This window comes from Chrysemys picta, chromosome 12 (genome assembly GCF_011386835.1).
Source record: "Chrysemys picta bellii isolate R12L10 chromosome 12, ASM1138683v2, whole genome shotgun sequence".
In the NCBI taxonomy this organism is placed as follows: Eukaryota; Metazoa; Chordata; order Testudines; family Emydidae; genus Chrysemys; species Chrysemys picta.
In genome coordinates this window covers 8,310,165-8,333,036 of record NC_088802.1, presented here as the reverse complement: position 1 = coordinate 8,333,036, position 22,872 = coordinate 8,310,165, and the positions used below count along the sequence as shown (strand labels likewise).

General features: G+C 49.2%; 1 protein-coding gene across 1 annotated transcript; it reads right to left on the bottom strand.

The window, feature by feature from the left end:
- Positions 1-215: 215 nt before the first annotated feature.
- Positions 216-22,865, bottom strand: LOC122172125 (killer cell lectin-like receptor subfamily F member 1). The gene is made up of 10 exons (XM_065564291.1): positions 22,791-22,865; positions 18,336-18,428; positions 17,888-18,064; positions 15,521-15,624; positions 8,888-14,943; positions 4,149-4,247; positions 2,842-3,036; positions 1,662-1,816; positions 1,181-1,293; positions 216-439 (listed from the first exon to the last, which is right to left on the bottom strand). The coding sequence occupies exons 5-10, from the start codon at positions 8,970-8,972 to the stop codon at positions 316-318; spliced, it is 771 nt and encodes a 256-aa protein (XP_065420363.1). The 5' UTR covers positions 8,973-14,943; positions 15,521-15,624; positions 17,888-18,064; positions 18,336-18,428; positions 22,791-22,865; the 3' UTR covers positions 216-315.
- Positions 22,866-22,872: the final 7 nt, after the last annotated feature.

Here is a 22,872-nt window from a genome sequence, read left to right as displayed (position 1 = left end):
TCATTTCGTTTTTTAAAGGAACCATTTCGGTTGAGTTGAGATTTTTCATGACCACTTCTATAGGCCATTTTCACTTCTAAATTTTGTTTTCTACTTTTACGTGGATTTGATCGTTTTGATTCCCCTCAGCCCTCCCTCCGGTCCCCCCTCCCCCCACCCGCCAATCAGTCATTCGTTGGTGTCGTTCCATTGACTTTTATACTATTTACACCGGCTGAGCATCTCACCCGTCGTTTTTAATAGCTGAAATAACGATGAAATATACAGAGCTTTTTACATTCCTCCTGTGCAAACAGAGCTCACAAATCCAGCTCCTTAAACTAGGACAGCAGCTTTCTGGCAAATCCATTTCAACTCAGTTTGGCAGATTTCAGAATCGATCTTGTTTTTCTTCACAGAGCCACAGTTGTTCTCATTATTAGGATCCAAAACGGGGAACCTAAAGAGCAAACGGGACAGTCACTGTCCGTGTGTTGAGAGTTGGGGAAGAGGATCGATAGTAGCCGTGCGTCTCTTCCGAGGGTGCTGTAGTTTTATCCAGCACTTCTAGCCTTTCCCCGGATGGTCAAGTGTATGGACGGAGTTGATAAGTTTAAAGCCAGTCCTTTGGGGGGTAGGGAGTGTCCACGGCACGGAAACCAGCACAGCCATTGGGCACTTCGTTGCAAGTTCAGCAGAGAGGCAAAAGATCCAAATTACTAAATTTTTTTCCCCAATGTTGCAATTCCCCTTTGAAACGTGGCCATTTCTGTGTGTCGGGGGGAAATGGACACACACAATTGGCTAAATTGTGTGAATTGTTTTCAACCGTAGAGTTGGTTGGAACTTTCTGAATTTTGAAATTGATCAAATGTTGATGAAAAATGGCGAGGGGGGGTGATATTTTTTTCCTTTTTCCTGCTTCACAGCCAGCTCTGGCAAGGATTGATGGGACATGCAGATTGAGCCCCCAATCTCACAAGGACGTATGATCTGCTCGCTTAACTTGACTCACGTGAGTCACCCCATTGGCTTCAAGGAGAGTTAACATTAAGCACGTCTAGAAGCATTTTAGGATTAGGGCCCTATACCATAAACCAGTGTGTGTGAAATCCTGGCCCCATTGAAATCCAGGACAAAACTCTTGATAACTGGTTTATTTATTGTAGACTGATCAAAATCCTAATGAGGAATCACTCACAATGTTTGATTTAACGGGGATCCGTCCTGCCAGGTCCACGTCCTCCCTGGGGATGTGATGTTAAGTCCAATCCACACCTGATGTTGGTCCCGTGTAATATTCCCTATGGACGCCTGTGAAATGGACGACATGTCAGAGTGACCAGAACATGCTCTGATTCGCTGGCCCAGTTGCTTGCTGTGCACATGGGACCTCATCTCAACCATGGTCAAGGTCAAGGGGCAGACAAATCTACTAGGGACATGACTCAGTCTGTTGGATTCAGTAGGGGAGAAAAGGGAGGGGAATGAGAAAAAAATTCGACATATTTCAGTTTTATACAACTGAAACGAAAAGTTGGTTTCATTTTCACAACAAAAGTTTATTGCAAAAAGTACCAAAATGTTTCTTTAATTTGCCACTGGAGGGAAAACTGTGATTTTGGACCAGCTGTAATTAATAGCAACACACATCCTGCAGTTGAATATAGCACGTTCTTTACCATCTCCTCCCGGTCATCGATCACTAGCAGTTGTGCTCTCTTCATTAAACAGTCGTCACGGCTCCACTCCCAGGTTTTAATCGCTGTAGAAAACCAGTAACACTTGTTCCCATGCAGCAGCCAGTCCTTGGGGCAGAGTTTGCAGCTGGAACTCTCTGGAGGGGGAAATGGAAGAGAGGTGTCGTTAATGATCATTCTGAACAGGGCTGACCACCTTTACAGAGATGCATGGAGCCTTCATGCTCAGGGCTTTACTGAACCCAGGACTGGGGCCTAGCGGCAGAGACGAGGTGAGTATGTGGGCGAGATGGGATCAGTATGTGGGCAAGACTAAAACATCAGTCGGGCTGGACCCCAATGTCCCAGCAGCAGGGGGCGCTGTGCTGCAGGGAGCAGTGTGGGGGCTCGGTAGGAGGCGTTCTCTCTCTGCAGTCCGTGCTGTTCCCAAGGCCCCAGTGTGGGGCTAGAGGACACTGTAGGGAATGAGATTGGGGTTCGTGGCTGCTCACACGCAGGGCTGACCCCAAGACTCCAGCACTGGGGGACGCTGTGCTGCAGGGAGTGGGATGGGGGACTCTGTAGGGGGCGCTCTCCGCTCACAGTCAGGGCTCACCCCGGTCCCATTGAACTAGGGGGTGCTGTGCAGCAGGGAGGAGGGGTGTGTGACTCAGTAGTGGGGGGCTCTTGACTCCATACCAGATGCTGTTCCCCAGGCGGTGCCATCTTTCAGGTGAAGGATAATATAGAGGCGCAGAGCTCTGGTGGGCATTAGAATGAAGGTTGGTCTTGTGGTTGAGACCCCGACCTAGGGCTCAGAAGAGCCGTGTTCTATTCTGGGCCCTGTCACTAGCCTGCTGCGTCCTTGGGCAGGTCATGGCCTGTCCTGTGCCTCAGTTTCCCCTTCTGAGTGTTTTGTCTATTTACACTGTGAACTTGTTGGGGCCGGGGCCATCTCAGCGTCTCTTGGTCCCATGACAGCTAAACGACAGGATTCTATTAAAGTTGCCGGAATGATTCAAGTCTGCAGTTACTCGCTGTCACTGCTGAGGCTGAGTGTCCCTGGAGATATTAAACAGATCAGAAGGGATGGGAGAGAAGAGGGGGTGCGAGAGCGGCTCTGCTTTGGGAACAGTCAGTGCCTGTAACAGTGACTGCGGGAGGCAGCATGAGCTGGGGTTACCTGCTAGCTGGCTGTTTTGTGTATAACACAAATGTTGCCGCAGATGAGAGCGGAACTCCTCCAAGTCGCTGCATCCGCTTCCTTTAGGACTGGGCTGAGCTGAGGTTTCGTTCTCCATCGTTTTTGGGTCGGCTCCGGTCAGTGATGGGTTCAGGGAACCTTGGAGAAAATTTCTCTGTGGGTGGTTGTTGGAAGCTAGAGATTGGAAAAGACAGGGCTGGGATGAATCAGCCAGCACTCCATTGGAGTCAATAGGCCAGATCTCCACCTGGTGTGAATTGGCCAAAGTCCCATTGGGGTCAATGGGGGCAGACTCCGAGCTGGCGCAAATAAATGGAGCAACACCAGTTAGTTGCACCAGTTAGAATCTGGCCTAGAGTGCAGCAGTGTAATAGATTCATCCATTCCAAGGTCAGAAGGCAGCATTATGATGGTCTAGTCCAGGGGTGGGCAAACGTTTTGGCCCGAGGGCCACATCTGGGTATGGAAATTGTACAGTGGGTCATGAATGCTCACAAAATTGGGATTGGGGTGCAGGAGGGGGTGTGGGCTCTGGCTGGGGTTGCGGGCTCTGGGGTGGGGCCAGAAATGAGGAGTTCAGGGTATGGGAGGGGGCACTGGGCTGGGGTAGGGGTGCGGCGGGGGGGTGAGGTCTCCAGCTGGGGGTACGGGCTCTGGGGTGGGGTTGGGGATGAGGGGTTTGGGGTGCAGGAGGGTGCTCCGGTCTGGGATCGAAGGGTTCAGAAGGTGGGAGGGGGATCAGGGCTGGGGCAGAGGGTTGGTGCATGGAGGAGGTCAGGGGTGCAGGCTCTGGGTGGTGCTTACCTCAAGCATCTCCTGGAAGGAGCGGTATGTTCCCCCTCCAGCTCCTCCATGCAGGCGCGGCCAGGTGGCTCTGCGCACTGCCCCGTCTGCAGGCGCCGCCCCCGCAGCTCCCATTGGCCGTCGTTCCCGGCCAAAGGGAGTTGCAGGCAGCGCTTGGGGGAGACGCAGTGTGCAGGAGCCCCCTGGCTGCCCCTACGTGTAGGAGCTGGAGGTGGGACATGCCGCTGCTTCTGGGAGCTGTGTGGAGCGGGACAAGCCCCAGACCCCGCTCCCCGGCGGAAGCTTGAGGGTTGGATTAAAATGTCTGATGGACCAGATGCGGCCCCCGGACCATAGTTTGCCCACCCCTGGTCTAGTCTGACCTCCTGTATCACACAGGCCAGAGAAGTCCACCCGGCCATTCCTGCACTGAGCCCAGCAACTTGTGCTGCGTTCATGGTGCGTTGCTGTGCAGCCCAAACACACAGTCTTGGCACACTCACCCTGAACAGCCAGCGCCGTCACCACTCCCAGCAGCACGACGTTCCCAGCCAATGTGAGGCCCAGAGCCAGCCAATGCCAGTACGGGCACCGCGGGCGATCTGCAAGAGTCAATGTGCACTGTTGAGCTAATACCATGTGCTTCACTCGCAGGCCTTTGGAGTTGCAAGGGGGTCTCTACCCTCGGACGATTTGGCCCTGCCTGTTTCCACTTCCCACTACAAACAAGGGACTCCCTGTGACACTTTTTGGGGAAACCCGAGGGGTCCAGGGCAAATTGCTGCTATCTGCTCCAAGCAGGAGGGAGCCTTGTCTGTGCCCACCAGGGAAAACCCTTCCAAAGCTACCAGCTGTCGGCAACACCCGCGTTCCGCTCTGAGCTCCTCGAGTCCCGTCTTTTCTGTAGTTTATACGCCCCACTTTGTTACACTCAGGCGCCCAGTCCCTTGTCTTCTGGACACCTGCAATGCACATCGATCCGCTGCTCTGGGAAAGCACTGCACCCCAGTTTACAGGTTTCACATCAGTTTGGCACTCTCACTAGCATGCGGCACTTAGACGTGGCTCCAGTAAAACCAAATTGAAGTTTCTTTTAAGAGTGCATGAGCTACAGATTCAAAACGAAAGCCAGTAAAAGGATGTGGAAACATACGGTTATAGGTAAAATAAAATAATTAAAAAAAAAAGGAAATCTACAGCCTGTACTTGTTAACATAGTCCTTTCCTGGCTAATAAGGTATTTCTCACTCAATGGTCCGTTCTTCCAGAGAGCTGGGATCCACTTTTCATGAGACACCTGATGGCAGAATTGTTGCTTCCATGTAACATTTGTACCTGTTTCACTTCTCTTATACAGTCCCAGAGCTTTATCTTGTCAAAATCAAGTTTGCATCTGCCCCAGACTGAAAACACAGGGAATCATAGACATGTAGGACTGGAAGGGACCTCAAGAAGTCATCTAGTTCAGTCCCTTGTGCTCACAGCAGGACTATGTAATAACTAGACCAGTCCTGACAGGTGTTTGTCTAACCTGTTAACATGAGAACGGCCATACAGGGTCAGACCAAAAGTCCGTCTAGCCCAGTATCCTGTCTTCCCACAGTGGCCAGTGCCAGGTGCCCCAGAGGAATGAACAGAACAGGGAATTATCAAGTTATCCATCCCCTATCACCAATTCCCAGCTTCTGGCAAACAGAGGCTAGGGCCACCATCCCTGCCCATCCTGGCTAATAGCCATCAATGGACCTATCCTCCACGAATTTATCTTGTTCTTTTTTGAACCCTTGGCATTCACAACATCCTCCGGCAAAGAGTTCCACAGGTTGACTGTGGAAACCTCCAGTGACGGAGGTTCCACAACCTCCCTCGGCAATTTATTCCAGTGCTGAAGCACCCTGACATTGTGAAGTTTTTCCTAAGATCGAACCTAAACCTCCCTTGCTGCAATTTAAGCCCATTGCTTCTCCTATACTCAGAGGTTAATAAGAACAATGTTTAACCCTCCTCCTTGTAACAACCTTTTATGTACGTGAAAACTATTATCATGTCCTCCCTCCGTCTTCTCCTCTCCAGACTAAACGCGCCTGTTTTTTTCAATCTTTCCTCATAGTTCATGTTTTCTAGACCTTTCATCACTTTTGTTGCTCTCCATTTGTCCACCTCTTTGTGGATGTCGATTGTTCTCAGTGTTGACTGAGTCAGCTTTGAGACCCACCCAGCCTCAGGTGACAAGTTTCTTCTCCACCAATTTTGGAAACTGGTATTCTGAATGTTACATAACTCTAGAAATGTTTCCTGTGCAAATGTAACCCACTCAACTTCTGGGGGTGGTGTCTGTCCCTTCTAGTGGCACCGAGACCACTTAGAGAGAGAGAGAGAGAAAATGAATCTGCTCTACAGCCTTAGTTCACAGCCAGTTTGCTTTTAGCTCATGTGCTAAGCTCCAGAGGCCCCAGGTTCAATCCTGCCCGTCGACGACCAGCGTCTGTCAGCGTTACACAAACATCGCACAATAACCAAGAAACCCACGCCACCCCCTTTGGTGAAACAGGGAGAAGATGCTCAGACACAGATGTAATACACCTGCCAGGGCATGCCTGGACATATGTGGTCATGTTTGTGTTGCACTCCCATGGTGCACTGTGGTGACTCAGCCAGAGGGGAGGCTGCTGTGCACCATGGGAAATGTAGTCTGTTCCAGCCCATGGAGGAGAATGGGGACAGGAGAGAGGTGAACTACAACTCCCATGGGGCACTGCAGCAGCTCAAATAGACACAAGTTCAAGTCAAACTGACTTCGACATTTTGTTTCATTTTTCCCAGTGGAAAGACATTTTGGTGGCAGATTCCCAGCCAGTTTCACTCAGCACCCAACCTGCTGGGCCTTCCTGAAAATCTAGGCCCTTATTTTGGTGCCTAAATGAGAGCTGAGACCCTCCGAAGCCCTGGCGCCACTGGTGAGTGCTGAGCACCTTGGGAAATGGAGCCATCAAGGCCAGATCCTCAGCGGCTGTGAATCAGCAAAGCTCTGTACATTGCAAGGGAGCTACAGTGCTGTACCCGTGCCGGGGATCTGGCAGTCAGACTGTAACAGGGAATGAGGTCAGTGATGCCGTCTCACGAGCAAGTCAAAGCATTTCACGTTACTCTGACCTGGTCCTAGGGGCTAGAGGAATCTAGGGACACTTCCGCAGCTGCTGTACAGCGGCCGTAGCTCCAGTGAAGTGCCTAGAGCTATGCAAATTTATACCAGCTGAGGTAGGGTTACCATCTTTCAAGTTCCCAAATAGAGGACACTGCTAGGAGGAGGGGGAGTTGGAATGGGAAGAGGGGTACTGTAACAGGTTGGATCACAGAAACCCCCGTGGGAACTGCCACCTGATGTGTGAAACGACCTCTGAGCCCATTTTCCCTGGGAGCTTGGGACTTCAGTGCTCTTCCTGGTTTGAGCCAGACACGCGAGCCTGCTACAAACACGGCCCCAGTCTGAACTACGTCCCCCAAAAGCTGCAGGCTTAACTGAAAAGAGCTTAAGAAGTGCTCTTTCTCCAGCACTTAGATGCCCGGCTCCCAATGGGATCCAAACCCCAAATAAATCTGTTTTACCCTGTATAAAGCTTATACAGGGTAAACTCATAAATTGTTCACCCTCTATAACACTGACAGAGAGATATGCACAGCTGTTTGCCCCCTCCCAGGTATTAATACATACTCTGGGTTAATTAATAAGTAAAAAGTGATTTTGTTAAATACAAAAGTAGGATTTAAATGGTTCCAAGTAATAACAGACAGAACAATGTGAATTACCAAGCCAAATAAAATAGAACACGCAAGTCTAAGCCTAGTACAGTAAGAAAGTGATTACAGATGAAACCTCACCCTCAGAGATGTTCCAGTAAGCTTCTTTTACAGACTAGCCTCCTTCTAGTCTGGGTCCAGCAATCACTCACACCCTTGTGGTTACTGTCCTTTGTTCCAGTTTCTTTCAGTTATCCTTTGGGGAGTGGAGAGGCTATCTCTTGAGCTAGCTGAAGACAAAATGGAGGGGTCTCCCAGGACTTTATATAGTTTCTCTCTTTTGGGTAGAACCCTACCCCCCCCCACCCCCGTGTAGAATCCCCTTTACAAGACTGAGTTTTGGTGTCACCTGGGCAAGTCACATGTCCATACATGACTTAGTTCTCTATAGGAACGTTCCCAGGAAAGCTCAGATGTGGATTGGCATCTATTAAAATCTATTGTCAGATTAAGTGTTTCTTGATTGGGCACTTACTGAGAATAGTCTTTTCTCAAGAAGCTGACCACATTCTTCACTGAGGCTACTTAAAATCAAACAAGTACGCAGCCAATATTCATAACTCCAAATACAAAAATGACACATGTATACAAATAGGATGAATATATTCAGTAGATCATAACCTTTGCAGGGATATGTTACATGGCATATGTAGCATAAAACATATTCCAGTTATATCATATTTACACACACAAGCATATTTCTATAAAGCATTATGAGGTGCAACATCACAGGTACCATGCCACCCTTACTGCTGCGCTGGTGCCAGCAGCAGCGCTGTCTTCAGAGCTGGGCAGCCAGCCAGCAGCCACTGCTCACTGGCTGCCCACTTCTGAAGACACTTGTTTATATTTCAGAAGTCTACCCGGACGGAGATAGGAGGACCAAAAAAGAGGTCATCTCTGGGAAAACCCGGACTGATGGTAACCCGAAGCTCAGCCTCTAGTCCTCTGTTTAGTTCAAGGCAAAAAAATACATGAAGCTGGAAAGGCTGAGAGAATGTATCAGGTTTTTATGGTTCAAAACCTTCCAGGGAGGATGTAATTATCCCAAAGCCAAACATAACAAACCCAGGACATGCAGAGTTAGATTTCACTGGTCCCAGGTTAGATTACATTCATTTTAAAGACATGTTAGGTATTTTCTCCCCCCTCCTGGAGTCAGGGCTAGATTCTGATCTGACCTATTACCCCCTATTGAAAATTGAGTGACCTCAGTGAAATTGCTGGAGTTAGGACCAGCTTCTCATCCGAATTATACCGGGGTACATCCAGAGTGACCCCACTAAATTCAGTGGAGCTATGTCCATGTCCACCATCTGGGGGCCTGACCCCCCGACCTCCCATTCATCGCTCAAGCTGCTGGTTAAAAACCTATTACAGCCAACAAGATCCCAGCCCCCCAGAATCCACCAGCCCTGTTTAAACACCACAAAGCAAAACTCACTGTGATGCTGAGATGGAGCCACTTTGCCTCTGGAGGAAGGATCTCCAGGGATGTTTAAATAAGCATAGACTGTTTCCCCAGCCATGGCTGTCACCGGAGGAGATGAGCGGGGTTGTACTGTGTAATGGTAGCTTATGTGTGGGCTAAAATGGCCAACATCCCCTCAAACCAGGAAATGTCTCGATTGAAGTCCCATCCCCCTCCTTACTGTGTGGGCTTAGGGGAATGGCTTAAATATATTGTACTTTCTCCCCCAACACAACTGTGCTCTAGGCTGCCCTTGCAGAGGTCTCTAATGGAGGTAGGTGCCCAAGTGTAATGAAAATCAGTGGGGATCCTACCTCAGTTAGGTAGTAGAACCCAGCTTCGAGCACCATACAGAGCCAATGCACAGACAGTCTTGTGTCTGGGATCACCACTTGTTTCCCACGGCTTTAGTCTGCGTTCAAGGAATAAATGGTAATAAAACCAGACCCAGCGAGACGGCCACTCACAGCCGTCAGCTCTTAACGTTCGTCTTGTTTTTTCATGTCCAACAGTCCAGAAATGGGCTTGAAAGTAGGGCTGGTGGGAAATTTTCCAACAATGTTTTTTGGATGGACAATTGGCGTGTTTTGGCTAAATGCCCATTTCCACAGAAAGTTCCTGCTGGCCTCAGAAATATTTGATTTTTCCATCAGAAAACCAAACACTGATTCCCACCCTCACCCCCCAGATTTTCTCTGAAAACGTTTTGTTTTCAACAAGTCAAAGTTTTCCACTGAAAATGTCACCAAAAATCTAAAAAATAATGTCATTTTCATTGACATTTTCCCAAACCAAAAATGTTTTGGAACGTTTTGCTCCTAGAAAAATATCAGTCTCTTGACTTTCTGTCACAATTTGGGATGAAACAAAAATCTCAAAATATGGGAATTTCCCATGGGATGGAAATTCTCTTTGTTTGTTTTTAAATCATCTCTAATCCTGAACTCCCTCTCCCCGCTTCTTGGAAACTTCCAAGCACGGAGTGGGTGCTGCTAGGAATCAGTAATAAAGGCATTAAAGAAACACACAAGTCAGGTGATCTGGGCCAGCCGCGGCTATGCTGCAGGGCTTTTCTTGCAGGGTAGAGGTACCCAGAGAGGGTAGCTGGTCTCTAGAAACAGCCAGAGAGGAAAAGAAGTGAAGCCTGCTGCAGTGGTCCCGGAGGAAGGGTGTTGTGGTTGGATAGAAAAACCCAGCTGAAAGTTTTGGTTTCTGTTGGGGAGAAGGCAGACCAGGCCTTACGTCTCCGCCAGCCGCCCAGAGAACACTCAGGGAGGAGGTCTAGGGTCTAGGCCCAGCTTAAGGCTGGGCCGGAAGACCTTTTCTTGTTTGTTTTGGAATTTATGGTACCCCAAGAAGGGCTTTGATTGGACTTGTGGACTGTTGGAATGTATTGAGGGCCCACGAGGGGAAACTGAGGCAGGGCACCGAGGCGTCACACCTGGCCGTGAGAGGGTACGCAGGGGGCGGCCGACCCTGTTATGTGGATAACATCTGTGAGGTCAGTGAACATGGGTTTTGTGAGCCAGACGGTGTTGGGAGGGGTGAGGCAAGGGAAACATCGCCAGAGTTTTAGCAAAACCAGACAGCAAACAAGCGTGTGGTTAACAGAGCTCTAGACACCTTGCACCCAAGATGTTATCACACCTCTACTGAACGGAAAGTTCTCACACTGTTTCTGTCCTCTGCTGTTGTTCACATTCACACCGGCTCTCAGCCTAAAGGGAGCTGGGGTGGGGCATCCAGCAATCTTGCAGTTATGAGATGAACCGGGGTGGATTAGGACAATCCAGGCACGTCACGACACAGGGCTAATGGAAGAAGCGGAGCTAGTGAGTCTTTAACGTAGACTGCTTTTCTCCCAAGTGTTGGAGTTAACAAATAAACAACTAGGCGTTTTCAAGAGAGAATCTCTTCTTGTCTTGATGAATCAGGTTTCCCTTGTATGGACTCCCTGGTATCATCATAATCCTACCAGTTCTCCGGCATTTTACATAGTCTCCAGGGAAACGTAGGGGAGCTGGAACCTGAATTTCCAGGGAGAAGAAGAGGTTGTTGTTCATTTTTTAAATTATTTTCTAGCAGCCACCACTCAAGGCAGGGTGGCTGTGGGGGAAAGGCAGAGAGTGAAAAGACCAGGGTTCAATTCTTGGCTCTGCCACAGACTTTCTGTGTAACCACGGATAAGTCACTTCATCCTCTTCGGCCTCAGTTCCCTACATGTGAAATTGGGATAATAATCTGGTGTTGTCTATTTAGATTGGCAGATTTTTGAGGCAGGGACTGTCTCTCCCTGTGTGTCTGTGCAGCGCCTGGCACAACGGGGCCCTGATCTCAGCTGGGGCAGGGACTGTCTCTCCCTCAGTGTCTGTGCAGCGCCCGGCACAACGGGGCCCTGATCTCAGCTGGGGCAGGGACTGTCTCTCGCTGTGTGTGTCTGGGCAGTGACACACTGGGAACTTGACTCCATGTTCCCACCTCACCCTGTGTGACTTATATTGGCCCCATCCTGCATGGCCAAAACTTCCCAGTGGCAACTGGCACCTACCCATGGGGCACATCACTGTAGATGGATACAAGCGCTCTCGGTGAGTACGCGCACCGCCATCGCAGGGAGCCAAGCAGGGCCGCCCAGAGGATTCAGGGGGCCTGGGGCAAAGTGGGGGAGCGCTTGTACTCACTGGGCGGTGCTCTGAGTCTGTGGCAGCGGCGGGTCCTTCAGTCGCTCCGTGTCTTCGGCAGCACTGAAGGACCCGCCGCCGAAGAGCCGCTGAAGACCCGGACCGCCGCTGGGTGAGGAAAGGGATTTTCGGCTAGGGCTCGTGGGGCCCCTGCGGGGCCCAGGGCTGGGGCAAATTGCCCCACTTGTGCCCCCCTCTGGGTGACTCTGGAGCCAAGTATAAATGAGCACAAGCGATGTCGTACCTGCGGCAGCTTTCGGCCAATGTAACTTGCGTCACCATAAGTTTGTAGTGTAGACATGGCCTCAGGGCCTTCCATAGAAGTACAAGGTGCTGGTTTTCCTTGTCGTCTTAAGTGGCAGATCAGGATGGAGAATCTCTCTGTCCCAAAGAATTGTCTTTGTTTTCAAAGTTCGGAAGGCCCCATGGGGATTCAGTCTCTTGCGTCCATGGGCGGTGGGGCCACCACCCTGCCGCCAGACGCCTGGGCCGTGGTGGCCCCGCCTGCGCTCCGCCGCTTCCCCTCCCTGCTGCCCCACTTCCTCAAGGCCCACACTGCCCACCGCTGCCTGGCTGAGTCCCTCCCTCCTCTCCTCCCCCTCCAGATGTCCCCACCGCTCACCACATCCCTCCTTTCCTCCACCGCTCTCTGTGAGCCCCTCCCGCCCGCCACTTGCCATGTCCCTCTTCATCCCCTGCCCCCGTGAGACACCACCCCGCCTGCTGCTCACTGCATCACTCCTCACCCCCCTGTCCCCACAGAGGGTGGAGGAGAGGAGAGACACGGTGGGCGGGGGGGGGGGGTGAGCAGGGAGGGGTCTGAGCATGGGAGGGCCAGGGCGGGAGTGGAGTGGGGGCGGGGCCACGGGTGGAAAAGGCGGGACGGGGAGCTAACCTCCCCCAGGGAAAGCTTCACCCGCCGCCCATGACTGTGTCTCTCTGAGGTGCAGGAGCCGGGTTAATTCTCTGTCTCAAGTTTGGGCTCAAGACAACCCCTGCTGCTTTGCTTGAACCCTTTGTTCGGGCTAATATATAAACCGAGGCAAAGCCACATTGTCTATAGGACAGGCGTGTTCTAGGACCATGATACACGGGGAATTCAGAACTTCACGTATTTGGTTAACACATGCATTTGGCCAGCATGCTATTAGTATTCAAATGATCTCTTACACGGTATATTTTGGGCAAATATAATTGCAGTGGAGTGTAGGGTGTGAATACAGGGGGGTTTAGGGTACGTTTCCCAGACCTGAAGAGCTCGGTGTAGCTTGAAAGCTCATCTCTCTCTCTCCCCAGCAGAAGTTGGTCCAATAAAACCCTCTCAAGGGTTACACAGACACGTTTGTTTTTGGTAAAAAGCCATTTTCTTGGAGGAAAAAGGTTTCCTTTCAAAATATGTTTCCCCCTGATCCACTCAGACCATGTCATCAAGTTTTTGAGATGGAATTGAAAGGAGGGTCCCAGCAGGCTCTACCACTTCATTTCTAGCGGAGTTGGCTCGGGGAAAAAAAGAGACATTTATCAAACATTTTCTCCTTATTTTTAAAAATTTGAAATTTTAATGTTTCTAAATGAAAAATTTCAATGCACTCTGATTTTTAGGCCTTCCCCCAAAGTTTAGGGTGATAGCGTAGAGTCCAGAGGCCTGAAATCTGAAAATCTCTTTCCTGGAGTCGGGTCATGTTGGGTGGTCTAGATCCCACAGCCATTGATAGGTTTCAGAGTTAACACACCAATTCCATGATAAGCAGGGCTGGTGCAAGGTTATTTTGCACCCTAGGAGAAACTTGCACCTTGTACTCCCCCTCCATTCCCCCCCGGAGCATCACTTATTATAAACTTTCAAAAATGAATACTGCATAATGTGGCATTGTTCATTAGAATTAATACACGTTCGGCTTGAAAATGTATTAATTTCATTATTTAGTCTACATATTTAATGAAAATAAATGAATAAACTGACAGTTTTGACATTGTTATTGTTTTCACTTTGCACAACATAGCATGCATCTTAAAATAATGATTCTGTCATACAACTGACAATATCAATATGACAAATTTCAACACCTTACACATGCATATTCACACATGATAAACATATACACGCAAATACTGTGTCAGTATGTTATGTATTAGCGAAATGATGCAATTTGCCAGAGTCTTAGATCTGAAACAACTCAACAAAAATAGTTAACCTCAGTCGACAACCTCCAAAAACTAGTAAACTTGGCATTATAAACAGCTGTCGGAACGGGTAATGGCTGCGCGCGACGAGAGAAATGAGGTCGTTGCCACTTTGTAGTGTAGTGAAGCATACGCTTGTCCCTGCAATGCATAGACTATAGCTGTAATGTACGAGAGAAGAGCGACAAGTTAAAATGCGAGTTCAACGACGTTTCTCTTTTCTTTATTCATTTGTTTTCCAGCAATAGTGTGAACATTTTTGGGGGGGCGCTGCTTTTTGGCACCCCCAAATCTTGGCTCCCTAGGCGGCCGCCTAGTTCACCTAGTGGTTACACCGGCCCTGATGATAAGGCACTTTTTTGAGGCTAGGTCTATACTACCCGCCTGAATCGGCGGGTAGAAATCGACCTCTCGGGGATCGATTTATCGCGTCCCGTTGGGACGCGACAATCGATCCCCGAATCGGCGCTCTTACTCCACCAGCGGAGGTGGGAGTAAGCGCCGCCGACGGGAAGCCGCAGAATCGATTTTGCCGCCGTCCTCACAACGGGGTAAGTCGGCTGCGATACGTCGAATTCAGCTACGCTATTCACGTAGCTGAATTTGCGTATCTTAAATCGACTCCCCCCTGTAGTGTAGATGTACCCTGAGTCATGGCAGGCTCTTTGCAGACTCAAGCTCTGTTCGTATTAGAACAGTTCTCTTCGAAACCACAAAGGCTAGAAACTTACACTTTAAAAAAAAACAAAAAAACGGGGATTCTGCAGAATCTGAGTTCGTTATGAAGGTCACAGAATTATATCAAGGGGATCCCAACGTTCACCTTTTCTAAAAACAAAAAGGGTTTAAAACCCAGCGTGGTAACGGAGTAATCTTGCAGGAGGTTAGTGTTTGTCACTGGGATTTCTGCAGGCGTCTGCGCAAAGCCATGGCTGCAGAGGTAGGATGCCCCCTAAAAATGACCATTGTGCAAGTTCTGCGATCACTGAAGAGTTTGCAGCGGTCCCTTAAGCTTAGACGGTGTCCCCTCTGGCGGCGCTTCGCTTCCTTCTAGTGCAATCGTCTGGCCGGCTGCAGATGAAACCTCTTTCCGAGTAGCATCTGGAGCTGCTGACACCAATGTCATCCAGGAAAGCGCACTGCCCTTCCCCTCTCACTGGAAACCTGCAACAGGCAGGAAGGAGGACTGTAAATGAAACCAACAGGCATTCCCTAGTCCATACAGAGAAGCTGCCAGGTCTGTGGCTCAGGAGATCTGCTTTTTAATCCTGGCTCTGTTGCTCTGACAAGGTTGTTTCCCCTTTTATTCTTTGTCTTGTCTGTATAGACTGAGTTTGATAGAAGCCACGGGACCTGCTGCTCTGTGAAAGGAGACTGCGGTTCCGTTTGATTTGGAAGGACTTTGCTGCCGGCCTACAGGGGGAGCTGGCCGAAGGGACTTGAAGAGGCCAGCTGGGGGATGCCAGCTTGGGCCCTGTCCAACTTACAGCTGGACTTCAATGCCCTGGAAGGGGACTGAACTTTTGGGCAACCAGCCTGGAGGGCTAGGCCATGGGAAACCCATGTGGGCAACCCAACAGGAGGAGGTGACCAAGGGGAAGGCCCAGCCACCCTGCACCCAGCCACATGGGGGCACCAGCTGCTGAGTTGTTTTTGTGGATGTGGGTTCTGTTCCTGCTAATGACCCAAGCCCAAGGGATTATTACAGTTCTCTGTACCCCAGAGAGAGAAAAGGACGCACATGTTGTTGAATTCGGTTCCATTGGGCCATTTCCAGGGCTGGTTCAGCTCCTTCCATAGGCCAATCCAGTGGTGAGGGGGCCCTTTATAGCGCAGCATGAAATCCTACAGAAAGCAAAGCAAAATATCTGCCATGTCCCTCATTCTCCGGCCTCAATTACCCTCCGCCTTTGATTCCCCAGGAGCTGCTCTCCCCCTTAGAAGCATATGCTTTGGTATCCACTTCTTAACTCTGATGCATGTCCTCAAAGTTACCCTCTTGCCCCAAATTTAGCAGGAGAAATTTCATAGGTTCATAGAGTTTGGGCCAGAAGGGACCCTTCTACTTCCAGTCTGATCTTCTGACTAACACAGGCCTTCACCTTTCACCAGTTTCTCCCGCTATTGAGCCCAAGAACTGGTGTTTGGCTAACGCAGATCTTCCAGCCAGACACCCCGTCTGGATTCAAAGCCCTCAAGAGACGGAGAACCTGTCGTTTCCTTCAGTAGCTTGTGCCAGTGATTAAGCACCCTACCGTTAAATATTTGTGCCCAATCTCTGACTTGACTTTGTCTTCAGCTCCCAGCCATTCTTGTTATGACTTTCTGCACTAAGCTAAAGGCCCTTTACTACCTGGCATTTTCTCCCCATGAAGGTATTTATATACCATAATCAAGTTGGATTTGGTGAATAGTTTTTGGCCAAAAAACACTGAAAACCAAGATGTCGAAAATGATTCATTGTGAAAACCTTGAAATGAACTCGTTTGACCTTCTGTTTTGAACTGACATGGGAAATGTTTAGTTTGAATCTGAACTAAATGTCTTGTGGTCTTTCATTTGGTTGAGTTAAATCACCCAAATTCAGTTTTGGTTCAAAATGAACCAAGTTTTTCCCCCTTGGATTTTTCATTTTGGCCACCAAACCAAAAAAATCAATTATTCACACACCTCTAGTTGTGAGGTTAAATACATTAAAGATTGTGAGGTGCTCAGGTACTCTGGGAATGTGGGCCAGCTAAATAAGTTGGCTTGGAAGGATTAGATTTTTAAAGGTAAATGCCGATAAATGTCTGTTTCATCAACACCCACTCACAAACTGATGAAAACATATTTTCATCGATAATTGAAATTTACAACTGGGCAAAATAACAAAAATGCTGCTTGGGAACTTATTAGCGGTTTGTTTAAGGCTATTTACCTTGTCCTTTGACATATGATGCGGACAATTTGGGAATGTCTACACCGCACGCTAAGCGAAGGTCTTTGGGACTTGTGTTTCCAAGCCCGTGCTGGAGTGGAACCCAGACATCTGAATGGTGCTGGTGTGTCGCTATCGCGATACACAGGCCTGAACTGAAGTCAGAACTGCAGCTTCTGTGGGCGTGTACTATCCTTTTCTAGGGTTCCTAGCACCCTTGGGGGGAGGGATAGCTCAGTGGTTTGAGCATTGGCCTGCTAAACCCAGGGTTGTGAGTTCAATCCTTGAGAGGGCCACTTAGGGATCTGGGGAAAAATAGGTACTTGGTCCTGCTAGTGAAGGCAGGGGGCTGGACTCAATGATCTTTCAGGGTCCCTTCCAGCTCTATGAGATAGGTATATCTCCATATATTATATTTCTCCATAGTGGGCTGTGGGAGAACTTGTTCATCTGTCCCACAGGATTTGACCAGAAGTATTTGGGGCGGTTTTAGCCCATGAACACGTCCAGCCGAGCCATTTTCAGTCTGCAAGTTCCCTGTGGCCAGACTCTTAAAGGTCAAAAAGCTTCAGTTTTTTGAATCTCAACCTCTACCGCAGGAGTAGTCAATATGCGGCCTGCGGGCCCATCCAAACTACCAGACGCTTTTGAACGTACTCCAGAAATCTTTTAAAATTATGATTATTATTTTCTCTGGAGTCTGGCCCTTGACCTTGACCAAACAATGTGGACCCTGACAAAAGATAATTGACTACCCCTACTCTACTGTCACTAAAGAATGATTGCTAACGCCCCCTACTGTCTGAGCCTCCCGTCACTTCCCCGTTACTGCGAAAATGTAAATTGATGGTTTAAAAAAAATGCTTAAAAATAAACATTGATATTATCTGTCGAAATAAAAATGGAGTTCGGCCGAGCCTAGAACTAAGTCAGGGCAGTTGCTTTAAATTATGCCGCTGGCTTAGTATCCCTGGGTGACCTCATACCCACGATGCATTGGGGTTAGCAGAGCTCTTGCTTCATGGGGACTATGCCACCTGCGCCAGCAGAGATTCCCCGAACGCTGGCCGTTCAGGACCGGCCTCCCATCGCTTTGCACCTCCTGAGCGGCGCGGGTCAGTGGCTCGCACTGAAGAATTGTCTGGAACCCTCAGCTGTGTTTGCAACGCGCGAGCGTCTCTCCCTCACCAGGTCCTGCAGGGAGTCAATCACAGCGAGGGAGGCGCTGAGTGAAGAGCATTTGCTTTGACTGGATGTCCAGTTCCCTTCCATCTTGGAGAAGAAGTAGCATTTGCCTCGGTTTCCGATCCAGTCGTCCGGGCACGCGGCGGCGATGGGGGGCGGGCAAGCCTGGGGGCGCTCTCACTGAAAATAAGCAAGTAGCGCTGTGGTGCAGAGATCGCCCTGCTCCTGGAGCTGGTGTCTGAATGTGGGTCCCTGCCAGAGAAGGGACGTCAAACACCCGACGGAGACACACACCCTACATCCCCCTCAACCTCTGCCTGACCCCCAGGTTCCCAACCCCTGTCCCACTCCTCTCCTGGGGAGGCCCAGTGCCCAGCCTGTACTGTGGCCACGAAAGGAGGGACTGAGAATTAGCCCCTGAGATCAGGGGCGTCAGGGCCTCTGCACTCACCGGCTCAGTGCAATTATAACGGAGACCAGCACTGCGATGATGACACCCAGAGCAATTGGAATCTTCTGATCTCGAATGCACTGTAGCTGAGAGCTGAAAAAGAACAACATTGAAGGCGATTGTCACAAGCAGCCAACGTAGCAGCCGTAGGGTGAGAACTGCAATGACTGGTAATTGCCTCTTGGCCAGGGCCGGCTCTAGGCATCAGCAAACCAAGCACGTGCTTGGGGCGGCACATTTTTCAGGGGCCGCATTCCAGCCACCTTTTTTTTTTTTTTTGGCAAAAGCCTAGAGCCGGCCCTGGCAACAGCAGTGCATTGTACGTGGGGGGGTGCCCTGGGGCTGCTGCGGTTCGCGCCGTGGGGGAGCAGCGCCTGCACCTTGTGGCTGGGCCGGGCAGGCTCCGAGCGGGGGACATTCAGAGCTGGGGGCTGCCCCGCGGGGCACATGGAGCCGCCTGCAGGTGGTTCAGGGTGCTGCCCCCTGGCGCCGCAGCCGGGGCTGGGCGAAGCAGCTCGAGCTGCCCAAGGGCTGCGGCAGGGTGGCCAGAGGCAGCAGCGGGGCCATAGAGGGGCAGGAGCGCTGCCGTTGCGGGGCCCACATCCCGTTCTCCGGGGCTCCGTTCCCTCTGGGGCTACCCTGCTCCGGCTCCTCAGCCCCCTGCCGGGGGCGATCCCCCAGCTCTGCCCTCCCGGGTCCCGGACGGTCTGGAGGCAGGAGCCCTGGCTGGAGGGACCCTGGGCTGAGGCGCGGCCCGGGAGCCCCGCTGCTTACCCAAACCCTGCCAGCGCCAGACCGGCTGGAGGTGAGGGGGGAGCGGGCGGAGTCAGCACTAGTGGGGGGAGCCCAGGGCTGGGGTGGCAGGGGGTGCGGGGGGGGAGAGAGAACCCAGGGGGGACATGGGGGGGTGAGATCCCAGGGTTGGTGTGGGGGCAGCCAAAATTTTTTTTGCTTGGGGTGGCAAAAAACCTAGAGCCGGCCCTGCTCTTGGCAGGAGAGGCTAAATCTAGCTCTGTATATTTCACCACCTCTCCTGCAGAGACTGACTGGTCTCGTGTTCCAATGCTACTGCTTTAAACACCCTGCTTATCTTTTAGGGCCACATGCTAAGGGTGGGCGAATCGTCAACAACTAGTTTTGTAAACAATTTTGAAGTTACTTTCATTTTGGAAGAGTTTGAAAACCCACTTTTTTTTTTTCCAATTAAAGAAATAATTTTTTCCCCTTTTTAGAAAATTATTGAAAAAAAGGAGACCTGGGTTTTTGGTACACTCACAGCCCCCCGCCCCCCTCCAGTTTTTTAGCTAATGGTTTTAATTAAAAAAATGCAAAAATTTGAAAACGAAAGCACAACGAATGAGGAATTTGGATAACTTTTTGTGAAAATATGTATTTAGTTTTTAAAAGGCCACTTTTCAATGAAAAAGCTTTCCTAACCACCTTTGGAAGACTGGAGACTTTGGGGCCATACAGTGGTTGATGGGGAGAATGGTTTTCACGACCATCACTAAGTTAGTTGAGAGCTACCGGGCAGCCCAGGATTTGTCTTAGAAGAGCAGAATGCTCAAAATCTGGAATTTCCGTTCCAGGAGAAATTCTGGTATTTAAAAAAAATCATCCCGATTAGAGATGAAAAGTCAATATCAACATTTCCCATGTTTTCTTTTGATAATATTGAAATATCATATAATGTTTTAATATTAGGTATAATATCAAATTAATATATTATATAATTCATATTTAAATGATTATAATATAAAAGCCAAAACAAAAAATAGAATGATAAAGGCAAAACAAAGCATTTTCAAACTTTCACATCACGTGTTGTCAAAATGGAGAGAGTTTTGTGAAATGTGTTGATTTCAATGAAACTGCATTTTCCGACATAAACTGTTCCACTGAAAAATTCTGACCAGCTCGGTGATAGAGGGTATAAAGCCACCATAGGGACAAGATTTTCAATCGCTCAGCTCCCGTTTAGACACATAATGAATTAGCCAATTTTTCAAAGGCATCCACAGTTGGATCATGTATGAGGATTGAATCTGGGACTTTTAGATTTAAAAGCAGGAGCAGCCACCCTTCCTGTCTAATTGCTCAAGTCCAGGACTTTTAAAAATGACTAGTTATTTGGGGAACCTCAATTTTTGGACATCCAACTTGGAGACCTCTTGAAGTGGCCTGTTGTGTGTGTATTTTTTAGCACTTTCTGATCATCAAGACCTTCTACAGGGTTTCAGCTATGCAAAACCCGGGGAAAAATTCCATCCAAACTTTTTCTCAAAGGAAAATCGAAGGCTTGGGGGTTTGACCAAAATGAAAATTTTCACACACACTTTGTCTGCTTTACTTGGGGTGGGGAATGGGGAGGGGGGATAGTTGGAAAACTGGAAACAAAGTTTTGAGTTTTGGGCCCAAAATGTTTGGGGTTTGGTCAACAATTTTCAGTTTTTGATGTAAAGTCAAAATTTTTAGCTGGAATCTTAATGACAATTTTTTTTTTGTTCACATTGAATTTTTCTGCCGGGGGAGAGGGGGAAGACCAGCATTTTCCAGCCAGCTGTAGTCTTAAGTGGAGCATCCAGTAGACACCCAAGATCGTTAGTCATTTTGGAAATCTTGGCCCAAATTCCTTAGTATTTGTGGGGTCTTAATCCTGCCAGTTCTCCATAGAGATTTTCAGGGTAGAAAAATCCCCTGAATTCTTAGTCATCATAAAGAAATTAGTTCCTTCTTAGTATATCTTAGTATATATTAACGAAGCAAATAAAAGTGCAAAACCTCAATTTATTATCTCCTTTCCGAGGCAAGTTATAAATGTTTGTGAAATCTCATATTTAAGCCACTGAGGGCCAATATGGATGGTGCATTGTCCTCAGATTCAAGAGATGTGGGTTTTGTTCCTGACTCTGCTAATGACCTGTGTGGTCAAAATCACTTCCTTTCTCGGTCTTTGCTTTCCTCCCCATCCTGTGTCTGTTTATTTAGATGACAAGTTCTGTGGGTTAGGGACTGTGTGTCTGTGCAGCTTCCAGCACAACGGGGCCCTGATCTCAGCTGGGGCAGGGACTGTCTCTCCCTCAGTGTCTGTGCAGCACCCAACACAACGGGGCCCTGATCTCAGCTGGGGCAGGGACTGTCTCTCCCTCAGTGTCTGTGCAGCACCCGGCACAACGGGGCCCTGATCTCAGCTGGGGCAGGGACTGTCTCTCCCTCAGTGTCTGTGCAGCACCCAACACAACAGGGCCCTGATCTCAGCTGTGGCAGGGACTGTCTCTCCCTCAGTGTCTGTGCAGCGCCCGGCACAACGGGGCCCTGATCTCAGCTGGGGCAGGGACTGTCTCTCGCTGTGTGTCTGTGCAGTGCCTGGCACAATGGAGCTCAACTGAGGTTGCTACTGTAATCCACAGAATTATTAACTTGTGTCTGTTATCCTATCTTCCACCGCTCTCAGGACAGGGAGCATGTGGACAATCACCTCTCCACTTACCATGATGCAAAAGAGATTGTCCATTCATACAACCAAGTACTTTCCCTTCTGCTCCATGCAGGGCCTAACACCCTGTGAGATGTCCAAGCACCCATCCTGCTCCCTCCATGTCTACAGAGCTGTTTTGAATACAACCATCATTGCTTCTCTCCCTTCCAAGTCTCCAAGGGACTGGCTTTCCACATACCTGGCATCTCCACTCCACACAGACGGTGCCAGTCCGCACTTTGCCAGGTTAGGAGACTCCAAGGGCCAGGAGAGGTGAAATTAGAGAGGGTTTATATCCCTTCCAAAATCTTTATCATTAATTGAGATAACTGTTGATATTCTTGTTATCCATAAAAACATCCATTCCCTCCTTGAATCCTTTCTAGTCTTTGACCTCAATAACTTCCTGCGGCAGTGAGTTCCCCAGTTTAATCACACATTGTCTGAAAAAGTATTTCCTCTGATCAGTCTTGAATTTGCCACCTTTTAATTTCACTGAACATCCCCTTGTTGTACTAGCAGACAGGGAGAACAGACACTCCCGATTTGCCTTCTCTATCCCATCTCTTGTTTGATAGCCTTTTATCCTGTCCCCTCTTATCAGTATCCTCTCTAACAACCCTAATCTTTTCAGTTACTCTTCATAGGAGGCTTTTCCCAGGCCCTTCACCCTCGCTGAACCAGTCTGGTTCTCCCATATTAATTTTTGAGAGGGGCTGATGGGTACTGCACACAGTTTTCTGGATTGACAGCCTTTCACTACCCCAGTTCTTCAGTTGGCCATAAAGCCTTCCAGGGTAGAAATGATCTGACTCACTAATGTAAAAAAACAAGCATGAAACAAACATACTAACCCTTTTCAGTCCTTTAGCTCATCAAAAAGGGCATCAACTCCCCCCCACCCCTTTTTGGTCCCTCTACAAATCACATCACCAGGTCGCTCTGAAACCTCTCTTAACCAAGACAAAAATATTTACCAGGATCTCTAGTTGCTTGTGGCCTCTCTTCCTTCATCGTGTTGCCAATCAGCCGCGGGACTGTTGTCTCTCCACCTACCAG

Coding starts and splice junctions, on each gene's coding strand:
- LOC122172125 (XM_065564291.1), bottom strand. CDS start 8,972: ATGGCTGGGGAAACAGTCTATGCTTATTTAAACATCCCTGGAGATCCT. Junction 1,817..2,841: donor ACAAAACAGCCAGCTAGCAG/GTAACCCCAGCT, acceptor TTCCCCCTCCAG/AGAGTTCCAGCTGCAAACTC. Junction 440..1,180: donor TCCCCGTTAAATCAAACATT/GTGAGTGATTCC, acceptor TTTGCTCTTTAG/GTTCCCCGTTTTGGATCCTA.